This window comes from Mesoplodon mirus, assembly GCF_964341445.2.
Source record: "Mesoplodon mirus genome assembly, chromosome: 7".
NCBI classification, from domain to species: Eukaryota; Metazoa; Chordata; class Mammalia; order Artiodactyla; family Ziphiidae; genus Mesoplodon; species Mesoplodon mirus.
Genome location: NC_138983.1, coordinates 465,895 through 480,335, shown reverse-complemented (window position 1 = coordinate 480,335; position 14,441 = coordinate 465,895). Strand labels below are relative to the sequence as shown.

Below are 14,441 nucleotides of genomic sequence, written 5' to 3'. Positions count from 1 at the left end.
GCATACCTGGTGTCTATTCTGAGTTGCTAACTCTAAATCAGTAACTCCTACATGCAAAGATAATGTGGTCATATCTATTCTCAGGAATATTTCTGTGCTTCCCAAGGGCTTGGAGTATAAGCCCAAGTACAGGTTGCATTTCATACTCTTGAAGAGGGAGGTGGCCCCATTTCCTGGGATGGTGGAATAGAGGGTTCAGGTCAACCCTCTGCTGAGAAATAAAGAGCTGGGAACAGTATCAAGACAAAACCCATACACCTCTTAGAACTCCTACCAAGACAGTGAGGAATTGTGGGGCTAAGGCCCAGAAGAGGGCTCAGTCTGAGAGACGAGTCACCAGGAGTGTCTGTTGATTTGGAGACAGCAGCTGTGAGGCTGAGGAGCTGATCAAAACTTGCTACAGAGCCCAGGGGCTGTGGTAAGAAGGGTGGCCAGTGAACCCTTTAGGTTCGGGTTGGACCCTGGAAGAGCTACATACTAGAGCTAGAGTGAGCAGGAAAGAGATATGCCCCCATAAGAAGCAAAGATCAGCTTCAAGCGATCCCAACCCGTCAGGATGAATGTGACCTGACGATTGCCTGTGCTCCTAGCCTGGCAGTCTGCTCCAACAGAAGATAATATCATCAGTGTGTCATCCAATCATCAAGTTCTTTATGATTTCTTAAATATAAAATGTGCAACAGTCAATCAAAAGTAACCAGGCATTATCAGGAAATAAGATGTGATGAAGAAGAACAGGCAATAGAAACAGACCCAACAGAGGTGCAGATAATGGAGCTATTAGACAAGGACTTTAAAAGAAATACACTTGGACTTCCCTGGTGGTGCAGTGGTTAAGAATCCTCCTGACAATGCAGGGGACAAGGGTTTGAGCCCTGGTCCGGGAAGATTCCACATGCTGCGGAGCAACTAAGCCCATGTGCTAAAACTACTGAGCCTGCGAGCCACAACTACTGAGGCTGCATGCCACAATTACTGAAGCTTGCGTGCCTAGAGCCTGTGCTCTGCAACAAGAGAAGCCACCTCGATGAAGAGTAGCTCTCGTTCGCCACAACTAGAGAAAAGCCCGCACACAGCAACAAAGACCCAACACAGCCAAAAATAAATAAATAAATAAATTTATTATTAAAAAAAAAAAGAAATACACTTAATGTACTCAAGGAGTGAAAGGCAAGATTAACAGATGTGGGGAGGGGGAGACCTGGAAACAAAAACAAACAAATGAAAATTCTAAAAGAAATAAATAGAATAACTAAATTCAAGGACTCAATGGATAGTTTTGACAGCAGATCTAAAGATAAAGAGAGAATCGGTGAACCAGAAGGCAGGTCAAAAGAAATTATGTAGATCGAAACAGAGTCAAAGGATATAAAATCTAATAAAAAGCATAAGAGACATGTGGGTACAGTGGAAAGATCAAGCATATTTATTTATTTATTTATTTATTTAAATAAATTGGGTTGGGTCTTCGTTGCTGCATGTGGGCTTTCTGTAGTTGCGGCGAGCGGGGGGCTACTTTTCCTTGCGGTGCATGGGCTTCTCATCGTGGTGGCTTCTCTTGTTGTGGAGCATGGACTCTAGGCACGTGGGCTTCAGTAGTTGTGACATATGGGCTCAGTAGTTGTGGCACATGGGCTTAGTTGCTCTGTGGCATGTGGGATCTTCCTGGACCAGGGCTTGAACCCGTGTCCCCTGCATTGGCAAGCGGATTCTTAACCACTGCGCCACCAGGGAAGCCCTCAAGCATATTTTTAATTGATTCTAGATGAAGATCAGAGAGTGAGGCATCCAAAATATCTGAAGAAATAAGAGCTGAGACTTTCCTGAAACTGATGAAAGATATCAAGCTACAGATTCTAGAAGCACAGTGAGCAACAAAAAGGATAAATACAGGGAAGAACACATCCAGGCACAATATAGTAAACCTGCTGACTGAGAATAAAGAGGAAAGCTTTAAAGTACCCAGGAAGACATGTCATCTTCAAAGGAGTGACAATAAGAGTGACAGAAAGTATGGAAACCAGAAGACAATGGAATAACATCCTCAGAATGCTAACAGAAATAAATGCCAACCTACACATCTATACCCAGTGAAAATGTCCCTGAAAAATAAAGAATGCACAGAAAAATTTCCAGAGAAACAAAACCTGGCAGAATCCAGTTTCCTGGATAGAAGTTTGAAAATGCTAGGATTGAAGAGGGACCAAGTTTGATCCCTGGTTGGAGAACTAAGATCCTGCAGCCATGCAGGAAAGAGAGAAAGAAAGGAAGGAAGGAAGGAAGCAAAGGACTCAACCAGGTGAATCAGGTAAGTTCAAAAATAACAAGAATGACATAACTTCCAGTGAATCCCAAAGGGCCCTCCACTGTGGCCAGCAGATGTATGGTGGTAACCTGCACCCTCAACTTTGTGGGGTGTCTTAAAATTGACAAATACGGGTGAGAAAATGAGGGGAAAGGCACTTCCAGACCTTCCTTCCCCTCCTCAGGTGTTTTATTCAGCTTTCAATTTTATGTCATTTGGCCGGGCACCACTTGTTTCATTCGGTCTGTGGACACCTGGCCACACCCCTCACCAGCTCCAGTCCCCGCAGGTAACCCTCTCTGGCCTGGCCTTCCCCTCCCGAGTTTCCCTCCATCAGGGATTTCTGTCTGTTCTACTCATTGTTGAATCCTCAGCACCTACAACACAGCCAGGCACACAGGAGTTAATAAATATTTACGAAGAAATGCATTTAGGTGAGGCACGAATTGTTAACATTCAATGACAATATTAGATGAAACATCACCTATAGATTACAAACGTTGCCTTAATTAACAAAGTTGCCACTTCCGAAACCAACTGTCTGTCTGTGTCTGTGTCTGGCTCTCCAGCTCTAGTTGTCGGTGCTCGCAGAATCCCGACACTCAGACTTTGCTCCAAGTCAGAGAACCGACCCGCTGCCCGCCACGTTAATGTCACGGCCCGGGCCCTGCGAGACCTCATCCTCACCGGGTCCGACTTCCGAGGCCCACCTACGGCACGCGCGGGTCCGCCCATCAGTTCCAGCCGGGCTGGAGGCGGTGAGGGCACCTTGCGGGCCACCGCAGGCCCCGCCCCACCCGCAGGCCCCGCCCCACCCGCAGGCCCCGCCAGCAGGCCCGCCCCTGTCCGCCCGCCCACAGGCCCCGCCCCTAGAGGCCCCGCCCACCGCCTGTTGCCCCGCCGCAACGAGGCCCCGCCCCACCGCTGGTCCTGACACCGCCCCCCGGTCGGAAGTAGGCCGTCTCCCTCCCCGTCAACAGGCCAGGGACGGTTCGTTGTCGTGTCTAGGTCAGTCACTCCCTAGGTGCGTCATCGCGTGGGCCAAACAGACGGCCGACCGGTCCGGGGTCAGTCCTTACCTGCGCCGGTCTTGGTCGGGCCGCGCGTGGACGCACGCCGGGTGCCACTGGGGCCACGCAGCCCGGGGAGACGCTCGCTTGCCAACGTGGGGCGAGGGGTCCGCTGGGCCGGGGGCACCCCCACTCCGCGGGCCTGTGGGGCGGGGCCTGTCGGGGGCGGGTCCGGTGAGGCGGGTCCGCGCGGGCAGAGGCCGCGGCACCGCCCAGGGAACGTCGGCGCGCTCCGATGACGTCAGGGCGTCCGAGTTCGCCTCTGCGCGTGCGCGCCGCCGCCGGCCGTCCTCCCGGGGCACGCTGGGACCTCCGGCGCGGGGCCCTGGTTCTGCGCCAGGGTGGTCTGCGTTTTGGTGGTCCGCCCTTTGGGGCCGAGCAATCTACACCAGCAAGGGCTGGCTCAGCCAGACTTTCCTTCTCAAATTGAGTAACCCCCGACCTTATTCCCCAAAAGAACTGATCCCCAAGAAGGACAGACAGCCCTGGCAGAGAGCACTGGCCCGGGTGGCGCCCACAGGGTGCTGGGCCTTGGGATGGATGTCCCGCCCTGCAGTCTGTCCCGTTAGGTCACCCGAGTGACCCGGGGGAGCTGGGTGGGCAGCTCCTGTGGGAAAGAGAAGGACATAAGTGGGACAGCACCTCGAGGGCCGCGAAGTCGGGTTGTCACAAGGTCTGGCTGAGACAGTCTAAATGTCAGCTTGTGGAGATTGGTTGAGTAGATTGAATACACTCGAAACAGTGACACACAGTGTGCCCACTAAAAGTTAGCTTCCATACATATGTATTCACGTACGTGTATATTCGTGTATACATTGTATACATATGTATTCTTAGGTGAGAAATATAGCAGCTCCCTAATTCATTAGTTTCTTACTGCTACTGTAGTAAGTTGCTACAGACTAGATATTTTACAATTCTGGAGGTCAGAAGTCAGAGATGGGCCTTAGGGGGTTAAAAATCAACGTATCCACAGAATGGTTCCTTCCAGAGGCTCCAGGGGAGAATCTAGTTCTTGACCTTTTCTAGCTTCTAGAGGCTGCCTGTCTCCATCTTCAAAGCGCAGCCACTCCAACCTCTGCTTCCATTGTCACTTCCTCTCTGATTTTGACCCTTCTGCCTCTCTTTTAAGGACCCTCAGGATTACATTGGGCCTATCCAAGTAATCAAGGACAGTACCCCCATCTCAAGATTCTTAACTTTGTCATATCTGCAGAGACCCCTTTGCCATCTATGGTAACTATTGACAGGTTTGGAGATTAGGATGTGATCATCTTTGGGGGCCATTATTCTGCCTACTATTGCTTATATTTCATTTTTATTTTTAAAACTGCGTATTGTGTATACAGGAGGAGTAGGGGCAGATACACAGGTGTCAGATCATTTGTCTCTGGAAGATGGGCATTCTTGGGCCTTTCATTTTTTTTCTCTCTCTTCTGGTTTTTCTACAAAAAGCACATACCGCTCCTGTGATAAAAATCATGTTAAAGTTGGTTGGCATGCCAGTGCACCCAGAGGCCTCTTTCTGACCCCTCCCCTCTCCCTGCTGCATCCTCACCCACCCCAGCCTGCAGGAGTTTCTGCCAGAAACCCAGCACCACGCTCATTCTCCTGCATCAGGGTTGGGGAGAGCTGCTGTCTTCACTCGACAACTTGTCAACTTGCACCTGCTCTGCGGGAGCTCATGGTGTCGGGCGGGTGTGGGTGTCTGTGCCTTGGGGGCCCAAACCTGCGAAGCCACTGGTCTCTCCAGGACCCCTGGCCCCACGTTGGTGGCCCTGACCCCCTTACAAACTACACAAGCAAGGACTGGCCCCGCTGGATATTCTCCCCAAGTTGAGTAACCCTTCCTTTATTCCCACAACGAACCAGCCCCCAGGCAACTGGTCAGCTCCCTGAGGTTTCTTTGTTAAATTTAGAGATCTTGGTTGGTTTCAATAACTGACCATCTGGGCCACATGTGCTTTTCTCTTCTGCTGTAAATTCCCGCTCTGATGTTTTAAATTTACCAGTAGTGAGCCTGCGAAACCCTAGGCCGCCAACCTTGACCCCAGTTAAAGCAGAACCCTAGCCGCCTGCCCTCAACCCCCTGCCTCCTCCCCACCTTGCTCTGTGGCCCCAGGTATGCCATGTGCATTCCAACACATGTGAGTAATAAACCTTTTTTTTTCCCCCAGAGTTTCCTAAGGGTCTTTGTTGAAGGCTGCCTTGCAGTCACAAAGGCAAGTCCAGCCACAACACTGGTTATGGCTAGGCCAAGAGGGGCGCAAAACAGGTGTGTTATGAAGCTTTTAACCATCTTCCTACTGGTAGACATTTAGATTGTTTCCAGATCTGGACAGTTGCAAAATGCTGCAAAAAGACATTTTGAACATGTCTCCTAAGCTCATGCATGAATATTCCTCTTGATCGATACACAGAAATGCAGGGGTGTATAGTGTTTTACATAAGCCAAATGCCATGCTTGTTACCCGAAAAACGTTTTGCCTTGTGGTGAGTGTTGAGCCAAAAGACACAGCCAAGCCAAAGATCCGGAGAAGGAAGGATTATTTCTTGCTGCAAGTAAGGGGAACACGGGATCTTCTCCAAAGCAGTGTCTCCCCGCAGAGTCCAGGGTTTATTTGACTGAAGTCAGGAGGGTCAGAAAAGGTCATCTTCACCCCTTAGATTCCGGTTGGTCTGGTGGTTGCGGCTTCAGGCTAATCGTCACCATTGAAACAGAACCGGGGAGTCTTTACAACTGGTACATTATTTTTGCTGTTGTTACTTCTCTTGTCTGATCACAGTCGTTTGTTTCTGCGTTCTTTTGTTCCCTTAAGATCATCAATTACTGAGACGTGTTCAAGGGCAAGCATTGTGGCCCAGCTTAGATCACAAAACGGCTTAGGCCAAAAAATGGCTTCTGTTAAGAAAGCCATGCCTGGTTCTCTCTCCCAGGAAACCTACCGTATCTGCTTACACACTGACGCATTTCATCACAGCCAAGACAGATAGTTTCCATCTTTTCCTGTGCGGCAGCAGAACGAAGTGTCTCAGATATTCGATTTCTGTGCTTTAGGAAACTCCCACGTCCAGCCTGCTGGTGGGAAGGCGTAGAGAAAGCCCCGACGGCCTCTGTCTCCTTGGGGGTGGTCGGGGCTCCCCGCGCCTGCGCCCGCATCTCCGCCTGGCGCCCCCTCCCCGCAAGGTGGCCTGCCCCCGTTCTGGGCGACAAAGTGGAAAATCAAACAGGGACGTCAACTTTTACCCCGGAGTTCAGCGGAAAGCGGCGAAGGCTTAACTGTGGGCGTAGGCTTGGCGCGCGTCTCAGAAAAGGGCCCGGGGCCAAGCCGGGGAGGGATGGAGGGTTGGCGGGCGGGCCCCTCCCGGGGTCTAGTGTCTTCCAGCCGGGGTTCGATGGGCGAGGACGACCTGGCGCGGGGCTCTGGGCCCGCCCGGCCCCCACTCTTCAAGGCCCCGCCCCAGGACGTGACCCCACCCCCTGCCCGGGCGGAAGACGCAGCTCGGCTCTCTGGTCTGCGGTGGATGCGCCGGAGGTAGGTCCGCGGTCGGGGCAGAGCGGGAGCGGGCCGGGGAGCGGGGCGCGGCGGCCCCGCGGCGTTTTGGGGGCCCCCCAGCCGCTGACCGCGTGGCGGACGGTCCCCGGGCCCGAGAAAGCGCGGGGGCCGGGGGCGCGGGGAGCCCTCTCCGCGCGGCATCTGAGCGGCCCGCCTCTCCCTGGAGAGGCCCCGGCCCGACCCCGCGCTGACCTCCGACCCCCGACCCCCGGACACATGCGGAGCCTTGGGCGGGCGTGGGGGGCTGCGGCGGCCCTGGGCGGCCCCGCGCGGACCCCGGCGCGCCCCTGCTCCCCGCCACCCCCCGCGCCTCGCAGAGGTAACCAAGCTGCGCTGGTAGCGGGGGGCGGGGCCGCGGGCGCCGCTCCAGGGAAGGAGAGACGAAGACCCACCTCCTGTCTTCCGGCACGGTCTTGCGCAGCGGCCTGTCCGGGCACTTGGAAGCATTAATTAGGGGCCGTTGTTGAGATCCTGGACCCGCGACTTGGGTCCTGGGGAGCAGCCCAGCTGGTGGGGGTCCTGATTGCCAGGGAGGCCGTGGGCCGGACATGTGCTTGTTCCTGTCCAGATCAGGCACCCTAACTGGGGGCTTGTGAGGAAGGCTATACACGCGGCATCTTTGCGGGATGTTAACACTTTTTCACGGGTTCTCAAAGGGATCCGTGTCCTCTGGAGGCTAAGACGCCCACAGGCCAACCAAAGGGATACTCTGTGTCTAGTCAAGTCTGGGGGCTTGGGGGGCGCAGCTGCCGGGTATCAGTTTCCTACTCTGGAGAGGCGAGTCCCCTAATGTCACACTGGATTCGGGGAGGGAACAGCCCGGGGAGCGGTGTCAGGGCCGGAGATCCTCACGGGCCCCTCCCCCTGATCGCTCTCCCGCGATGACTGAGGGTTCTGAGTCAGGGTTTGGGTGGCCACACCCTGGGCTGGGGGTGGGTGGCAGGTCTGGTTTTGCTCACGTGCTCTGGCCAGTGGGCTGAGCGGCCTCTCCCTGGGATGGTCCCTCCCTGTGATGGTACGGGAAGTGGCCAGTTACCCGTGCCCTCGTCTCAGTTTCTTAGCAGGCCCCTCTGCTGGGACGTGCACACGTGAATCTGAATCTTACCTGATCCTTGGCCCCAGGGCCCTCCCAGAAGGAATGTAACTAGAGCCTTTGCCTGGGCTGGCCCTCCTCCCCGCTGTGGGCTCGAACCAGCGGGGGCCGGCAGGGGGCATGCCCTCTTCTGCAAGGCCGGGGCTGTGCCAGGCACGGACACAACAAACACGAGTGAAGCATTGTTCTCAGGAATCTGGGGGTTTCGGGGAACCGGGAACCTCACATGGGTCTGAGTCATCCTGTCTCCAGAGACCTGGAAAGGCATGGCTTCCAGGCGCGGGTGTTTACTGAACTTTCTGTTCCTCTTGACTGAAAGCCCGCTCCCTGCCGCACTCCCGGGCACCCCCCAGCTCATGGCTGCCGCTGAGTTCCTCTCCTGCTGGCCCCCCCTTCAGGGCCACAGTCGGCATCCCCCCGGGGCTCTGGTTACTCATTTGTTCAGGCTCTGTGTGTGGCCCTGGTGAGGTTTCAGGGCCTGTGACCTCCCACCCCGTCCTTGCTGGCAAGGCAGAGGCAGGGCTTCGGGCGGTGAGCGCCGGTCTCCCCTTCCTCGGGTGGGAGGGGCCCGGGGGGCTGGGGGATGAGGGCAGCCTCTGTCCCCGTGGCCACATCCCCGAGCTCTGCGGTCCGTGGCAGTCTTTGCCCGGGAGCCCTCTCCCATTTCTGCTCCTGGAGGCTGACATGGATAAAGGTGTTGAAGAAGGGAAACGAAGCAGGCGGTGAGGCTGTGGCTTCTGCTGGAATGTCCCCTGGGGTCCTGTCTGGACGTCTTCCGTCCACTGGGTCTCTGGCCTGTCAGACCTGGAGAGTTTGGCTGAAATCCTCTCCTTCTCCCCTGCCTGTGTCTAGGCAACACCTCGCCTCCCACCATGAAGCTCGACATCCAGTGTGAGCAGCTGAGTGACGCCCGGTGGACAGAGCTCCTGCCTCTGATCCAGCAGTACGAGGTGGTCAGGTAGGAGGAGCCATGCCTGCGTCCCCGGGGTCATCACCCCGCAGGGGGTGAGGGCTGTCCCAGGTCACTTCACTTACAGAAGCATGATGTAAATTTTGTATGATTTTCACGTGCCATAAAGTGTGACTCCTTTTGTATTTTTTTCCAACCGTTCAAATGTAAACCCATTCTGGCCCAGGCCTGGTGGGCAGAGCAACCTGGCCCAGGGTCTCCTCCGCTCGTCCCCTTCCCCTGGGCACGCAGTTGCCGCAGCCGGCTCGTGTGGGCACTGCCTGTCCTCTGCCCCTGCCGGGCTGTGGGCTGGGAATCCAAGTCCAGGCTGACTTCTGCTGTCGAGGCCCTCAAACCCGCAGGTTCCTCAGGGCTCACAAGCAAGAGATGAGTGCCTGCCGGCTTATCTTTTTTTTTTTTTTTTGGGATTTAAAAGTATTTTATTTTTGAATAGGTAAGACATATGGTACAAAATTCAAAAAGACACCAAAGGGAATACAGTGAAAAGTCTCTCAGTCCTGTGCCCAGTCCACTCTGTTGCCCTCTGCATCAACTACCCTTGTTTCTAAGAATTTAGCCCACAGGTATAATTCCATAGATATAATGTGAAATAACATATGCACAAGAATGTTCATTACAGCATTATTTTTAATAGCAAAAGATAGGAAACAATGGAAATACCCATTCATAGGGGACTGATTAAATAAGTTATGATTTATCTGTTCAATGGAGAAGTATAAAGTTATAAAATAGAATGAGACAGCCCTTTATGTGCAAGTATGTATTAAGTAAAAAAAGTGCAGAACAGCATGCACAATATGCCATTTGTGTTTCTAATACAAGGAAGGATGTGTATATGCATGAATATCTTGGGAAGGGCGAGCAGGAAGGCGAGGGCTGGGAGGAAGAGCAGTGGGAACAGCGTTTAAGAAGGTGCAGTGCCCGAAGGGTACACTGAGGAATGGTGAGCTCTCCGAAGTATGGCGTGTGCGGCGGAGCGGCAAGGGCGGGGTTAGCAAATATCCAATTCTTTTCCCCTCTGTGTCAGACAAATAGCAATAGCAGCGTAGGCTTCACTTTGTTGTATAACCTTCCTTTTTCCCTTAATCTATTTTGGAAATCTTACCCAGGCATTTAGAGCCACTTTTTTTTCTTATTAAGGCTCCATAGCAATTAATTGCTTCTAACCTTTTGCTATTACAAACAATGCTATAATAAATAACTTCTTACATGTGTCATTTTACTTTTTTTTTTTAACATCTTCACTGAAGTATAATTGCTTTACAGTGGTGTGTCAGTTTCTGCTTTATAACAAAGGGAATCAGTTATACATATGTCCCCATCTCTCTTCCCTCTTGCGTCTCCCTCCCTCCCACCCTCCCTATCCCACCCCTCCAGGCGGTCACAAAGCACCGAGCTGATCTCCCTGTGCTACGCGGCTGCTTCCCACTAGCTATCTACCTTACGTTTGGTCGTGTATATGTGTCCAAGCCACTCTCTCACTTCGTCCCAGCTTACCCTTCCCCCTCCCCGTATCCTCAAGTCCCTGCTTATCTTTCTTCTTTTGAACTTATTTGAAATAGTTTTATGGAAGGTTTATGGAAGAGTCACAAAGACAGTGCAGGGTCCCCCGTGCCCCGTCGCCTGGGGCGCTGGTCAAAGCGAAGAGCCCAACACAGCTGCCTTGACTCATGTCACTGGCTTTTCTGTGCATGTCCTCTCCTGTTCCCAGCTCGTGCGGGACCCCCCACGGCATCATGGCCACGTCTCCACGGCCCCTCCTGTCTGTGATGGTCCCTCCGTCCCTCCTTGTCCTTGGCCGCCTGACTCTGGGGTCCGCTCACTGGGGCTCAGGTGAAAGTGCCTCTGACGTCTTCTCAGGGTTGAGTCACACGTTTTGGCCAGACAACACAGAAATGACGTTGTGTCCTGCCTGGCGTATCGTATTGTGGGAGGTGTTGTCACAGCAGTGCCACGTGGTCACCCCTAATGGTCGCCGTGACCACCTGATGCGGGGTGCCTGCCACTTCTCAGGGTGACGCCCCTTCAGACTCTGCTCATGTCCTGTTTCTCCTGGGACTTTTTGCCTGTTGATCTTCGCAGCTGTTGGGGGGTTTTTTGCCAGAAGTGTTCCTGGGACTCTGCCTCACTGGGGTGTTTACTTTTTTCATTCCTTCCACATTAATCACGTGTCATTCTCTGAGGAAGAGCTGGCTTTCCTTCCACCTGTATTGACTCAGTGGTTCACTTAATCGGTGGACGTGATCCTGGGTCAGGGTCTGGCACGTTCCACGCTGGCCTCTCCGAGCCTCTTCAGCTGGGCTCTGCCCTCGAGCTGCCGCCTCCAGGTTTGGTTTCTCTCCTGGGGGTGGAGGGGCACTTGTGCCCGCTGACCGTGTCCCGGGGAAGATGCGGAGATACACGTCCGTATAGGTGCCAGTATCTTAACAGTTTTCATGAGACGATCCACGCGCTTTTGCTCTTTCATTTTAAGATGTGTTGGTTGTGACCCACCTCGTCGAGTTCTTGGCCCAAGAACGGGTCACAACCTGCTGTGTGAAGTGACTGAGTGTCCGTCTGCAGGCTGGACGACTGTGGCCTCACGGAGGTGCGGTGCAAGGACATCGGTTCTGCGCTCCAGGCCAACCCCTCCCTGACGGAGCTCAGCCTCCGCACCAATGAGCTGGGCGACGGCGGCGTGCACCTGGTGCTCCAGGGCCTGCAGAGCCCCACCTGCAAGATCCAGAAGCTCAGGTGAGCCGTGCTGGCCACTCCTGGGCTCTGGGCCCTGAGGCACACCTGAGCCCTCTCGGGGCCCCCGCCCCACGGGCCCCGCCCCACCCCGCGTCCCCTCCTGCAAGGCCAGCTGCCTGGCCTCCCCGTGGGGGTGTGTGTGGTGGCAGCGGTTCTGTGTCCGCCTTGCTCGGGCTCTGGCAGACGGAGGGGTGGCTCGTCTTGCGTGGGAGCCGCAGCCGGCTCCTGGGGCCCGCTGACGGCCACGTGTCCAGCCTCCAGAACTGCTGCCTGACCGAGGCCGGCTGCGGGGTCCTGCCCGGCGTGCTGCACTCCCTGCCCACCCTGCGGGAGCTGCACCTCAGCGACAACCCGCTGGGCGACGCCGGCCTGCAGCTGCTCTGCGAGGGGCTCCTGGACCCGCAGTGCCACCTGGAGAAGCTGCAGTGAGTGTGCACCCCACCCGGGGCCCCGAGGTGCCCGTGCCCACCCGTCCCCTGGGTTTCGGCTGTCTGCCCTGGGCAAGCCCCCTCCCCAGCTCATCGGCTGCAGGGAGCTTCGAGGAGGGGCTCTTCCCTGAGGCTGGGGCTGTGGCCTCTGAAAGCAGCTGGCAGCTGGCCTGTGACCCCAAGTGAGCACACAGACGGGGTCAGCCACAGAGGGAGGAAACCGAGCCAGAAAGGCCCAGCTCGGGCTGGGTGTCTTTCTCCTGGGTCTCTGGGCACCCGCCACCTGGGGAGATGGCCCCTCGGCCACTGCCATGCTGTCACCGCCTGGCAGCCGTCCAGTCTCTGCAGGCCTCACGGCCGGGGTGGGAAAGGAGACCCAGACAGGTGCCCCCTGGGCCAGGCCGCGTTCCTGCAGCCGAGGGGCTGACTGCCCGCCCTCCCCCAGGCTGGAGTACTGCAACCTGACAGCCGCGGCCTGTGAGCCCCTGGCCGCGGTGCTCAGGGCCACACGGGACCTGAAGGAGCTCGTGGTGAGCAACAATGACATGGGCGAGGCTGGCATCCGGGCGCTGTGCCGGGGCCTGGCGGACTCTGCCTGCCAGCTGCAGACACTCAAGTAAGTTCCGGGCTGGGGCTGGGGGGCAGGGCGGGGGCTGGGGGGCGCCCCAGTTCCCAGCGCCTCTCGTGCCCCCAGGCTGGAGAACTGCGGCCTCACGCTGGCCAGCTGTAAGGACCTGTGTGGGATCGTGGCCTCCCAGGCCTCGCTGAACGAGCTGGACCTGGGCAGCAACCCGCTGGGCGATGCAGGCATCGTGGAGCTGTGCCCTGGGCTGCTGAGCCCCAGCTGCCAGCTCAAGACCCTCTGGTGAGCCGGCCTCCGGCCGGGCAGACAAAAACCTGGGGGCGGCAGGACACGTTGGGAGCCTCTCTGTGCTGACGGGGGACTCACCTCCGTAGGCTCTGGGAGTGTGATATCACCGTCAGTGGCTGCAGAGACCTCTGCCGCATCCTCCAGGCCAAGGAGACCCTGAAGGAGCTGAGTCTGGCGGGCAACAGTCTGGGTGACGAGAGCGCCCGGCTGCTGTGCGAGAGCCTGCTGCAGCCGGGCTGCCAGCTGGAGTCCCTGTGGTGAGGGGGCCTCGCGGCGCCAGGGGATGGGAAAGCCCGTGCAGAGGACCCTGGGTGGCCCGGGGGGAACAGCGCCGGGGGCTGGCGAGGTGCAGGTGCCCTCGGGGGGTGGGGGAGGGGGGTGCCAAGGTGGAGCCACCCAAGACGGGCAGAGACTCGGGGGAGGGGGGCTGGCGCTCAGATCCCCCGGGGCCTCCCGGGGCACCCCAGAGGCGTGGGCCGTGGTGGCCCCAGTCCCCGGCTGCCGCCCGCAGGGTGAAGTCCTGCAGCCTCACGGCCGCCTGCTGCCACCACTTCGGCTCGATGCTGACCCAGAACAAGCATCTCCTGGAGCTGCAGCTGAGCAGCAACCAGCTGGGCGACTCGGGCGTCCAGGCACTGTGCCAGGCCTTGGGCCAGCCCGACACCACGCTGAGGGTGCTCTGGTGAGCCTGCTGGGGGGCACCCCGTCCACCCGGGCTGAGGGCGGGGACAGCTAAGACTCAAGCCCGCCCCCCCCCCCCACCTGCGCTCCATGATCTGGCGGCGGCCTGGGCCCTGGTCGCACAGCCAGCTGGGGGCGCACCCTCCGCCTGACCTCGGCCTTGCCCTCCGCCCAGGCTGGGGGACTGTGACGTGACGGACGACGCCTGTGGAGGCCTGGCCTCGCTCCTGCTGACCAATCGCAGCCTGCGCGAGCTGGACCTGAGCAACAATGGCCTGGGTGACCCCGGCGTCCTGCAGCTGCTGGGCAGCCTGGAGCAGTCCAGCTGCGGCCTGGAACAGCTGGTGTGAGTGGCCCTGGGGTGCGGGGGACAGGTGAGGCACACAGGGCGGGGTGGGGGGCGTGGCCGCTACCTCACCCCCTCCTTCCCTGCAGTCTGTACGACATCTACTGGACGGAGGCAGTGGAGGAGCGCCTGCGGGCCCTGGAGGGGAGCAAGCCCGGCCTGCGGATCATCTCCTGACGCCCATCCCCGGACGGCCCTCCTCCCCAGAGGAGTCCTGCCTTTAACCGAGAGAAGAGCTTAAATCAGCTCATTTTTGGGAGAGCATTTTAGGCACTTTATTAAAACGCTTTTCTGGCAGGAGGGGTCTTTGTCCGTTCTCGTGGTCTCCACGAGGCTCTGGTGTCAAGGGGGTGATGTTTTCACAAGCACCCTGCTGCCCAGCGAGCA

At 56.8% G+C, this 14,441-nt stretch overlaps 1 protein-coding gene across 2 annotated transcripts; it reads left to right on the top strand.

The window, feature by feature from the left end:
* The first annotated feature begins 3,291 nt into the window (after positions 1-3,291).
* Positions 3,292-14,351, top strand: RNH1 (ribonuclease/angiogenin inhibitor 1). 2 transcript variants are annotated; one of them, XM_082626627.1, is made up of 10 exons: positions 3,292-3,313; positions 8,878-8,983; positions 11,558-11,728; positions 11,983-12,153; positions 12,602-12,772; positions 12,851-13,021; positions 13,114-13,284; positions 13,539-13,709; positions 13,884-14,054; positions 14,144-14,351. In XM_082626627.1, the coding sequence occupies exons 2-10, from the start codon at positions 8,898-8,900 to the stop codon at positions 14,229-14,231; spliced, it is 1,371 nt and encodes a 456-aa protein (XP_082482753.1). In that variant the 5' UTR covers positions 3,292-3,313; positions 8,878-8,897; the 3' UTR covers positions 14,232-14,351. The 2 variants fall into 2 exon arrangements, with proteins under 2 accessions (XP_082482753.1, XP_082482752.1); XM_082626626.1 differs by lacking the exon at positions 3,292-3,313 and adding an exon at positions 6,772-6,911.
* Positions 14,352-14,441: the final 90 nt, after the last annotated feature.

What these genes read in the sequence shown, in the direction of transcription:
- RNH1 (XM_082626627.1), top strand. Translation starts at nt 8,898, where the DNA reads ATGAAGCTCGACATCCAGTGTGAGCAGCTGAGTGACGCCCGGTGGACA. An exon ending in TGCAAGATCCAGAAGCTCAG is followed by an intron (nt 11,729 to 11,982) that starts GTGAGCCGTGCT and finishes CCACGTGTCCAG; the next exon opens with CCTCCAGAACTGCTGCCTGA. An exon ending in TGCCAGCTGGAGTCCCTGTG is followed by an intron (nt 13,285 to 13,538) that starts GTGAGGGGGCCT and finishes TGCCGCCCGCAG; the next exon opens with GGTGAAGTCCTGCAGCCTCA.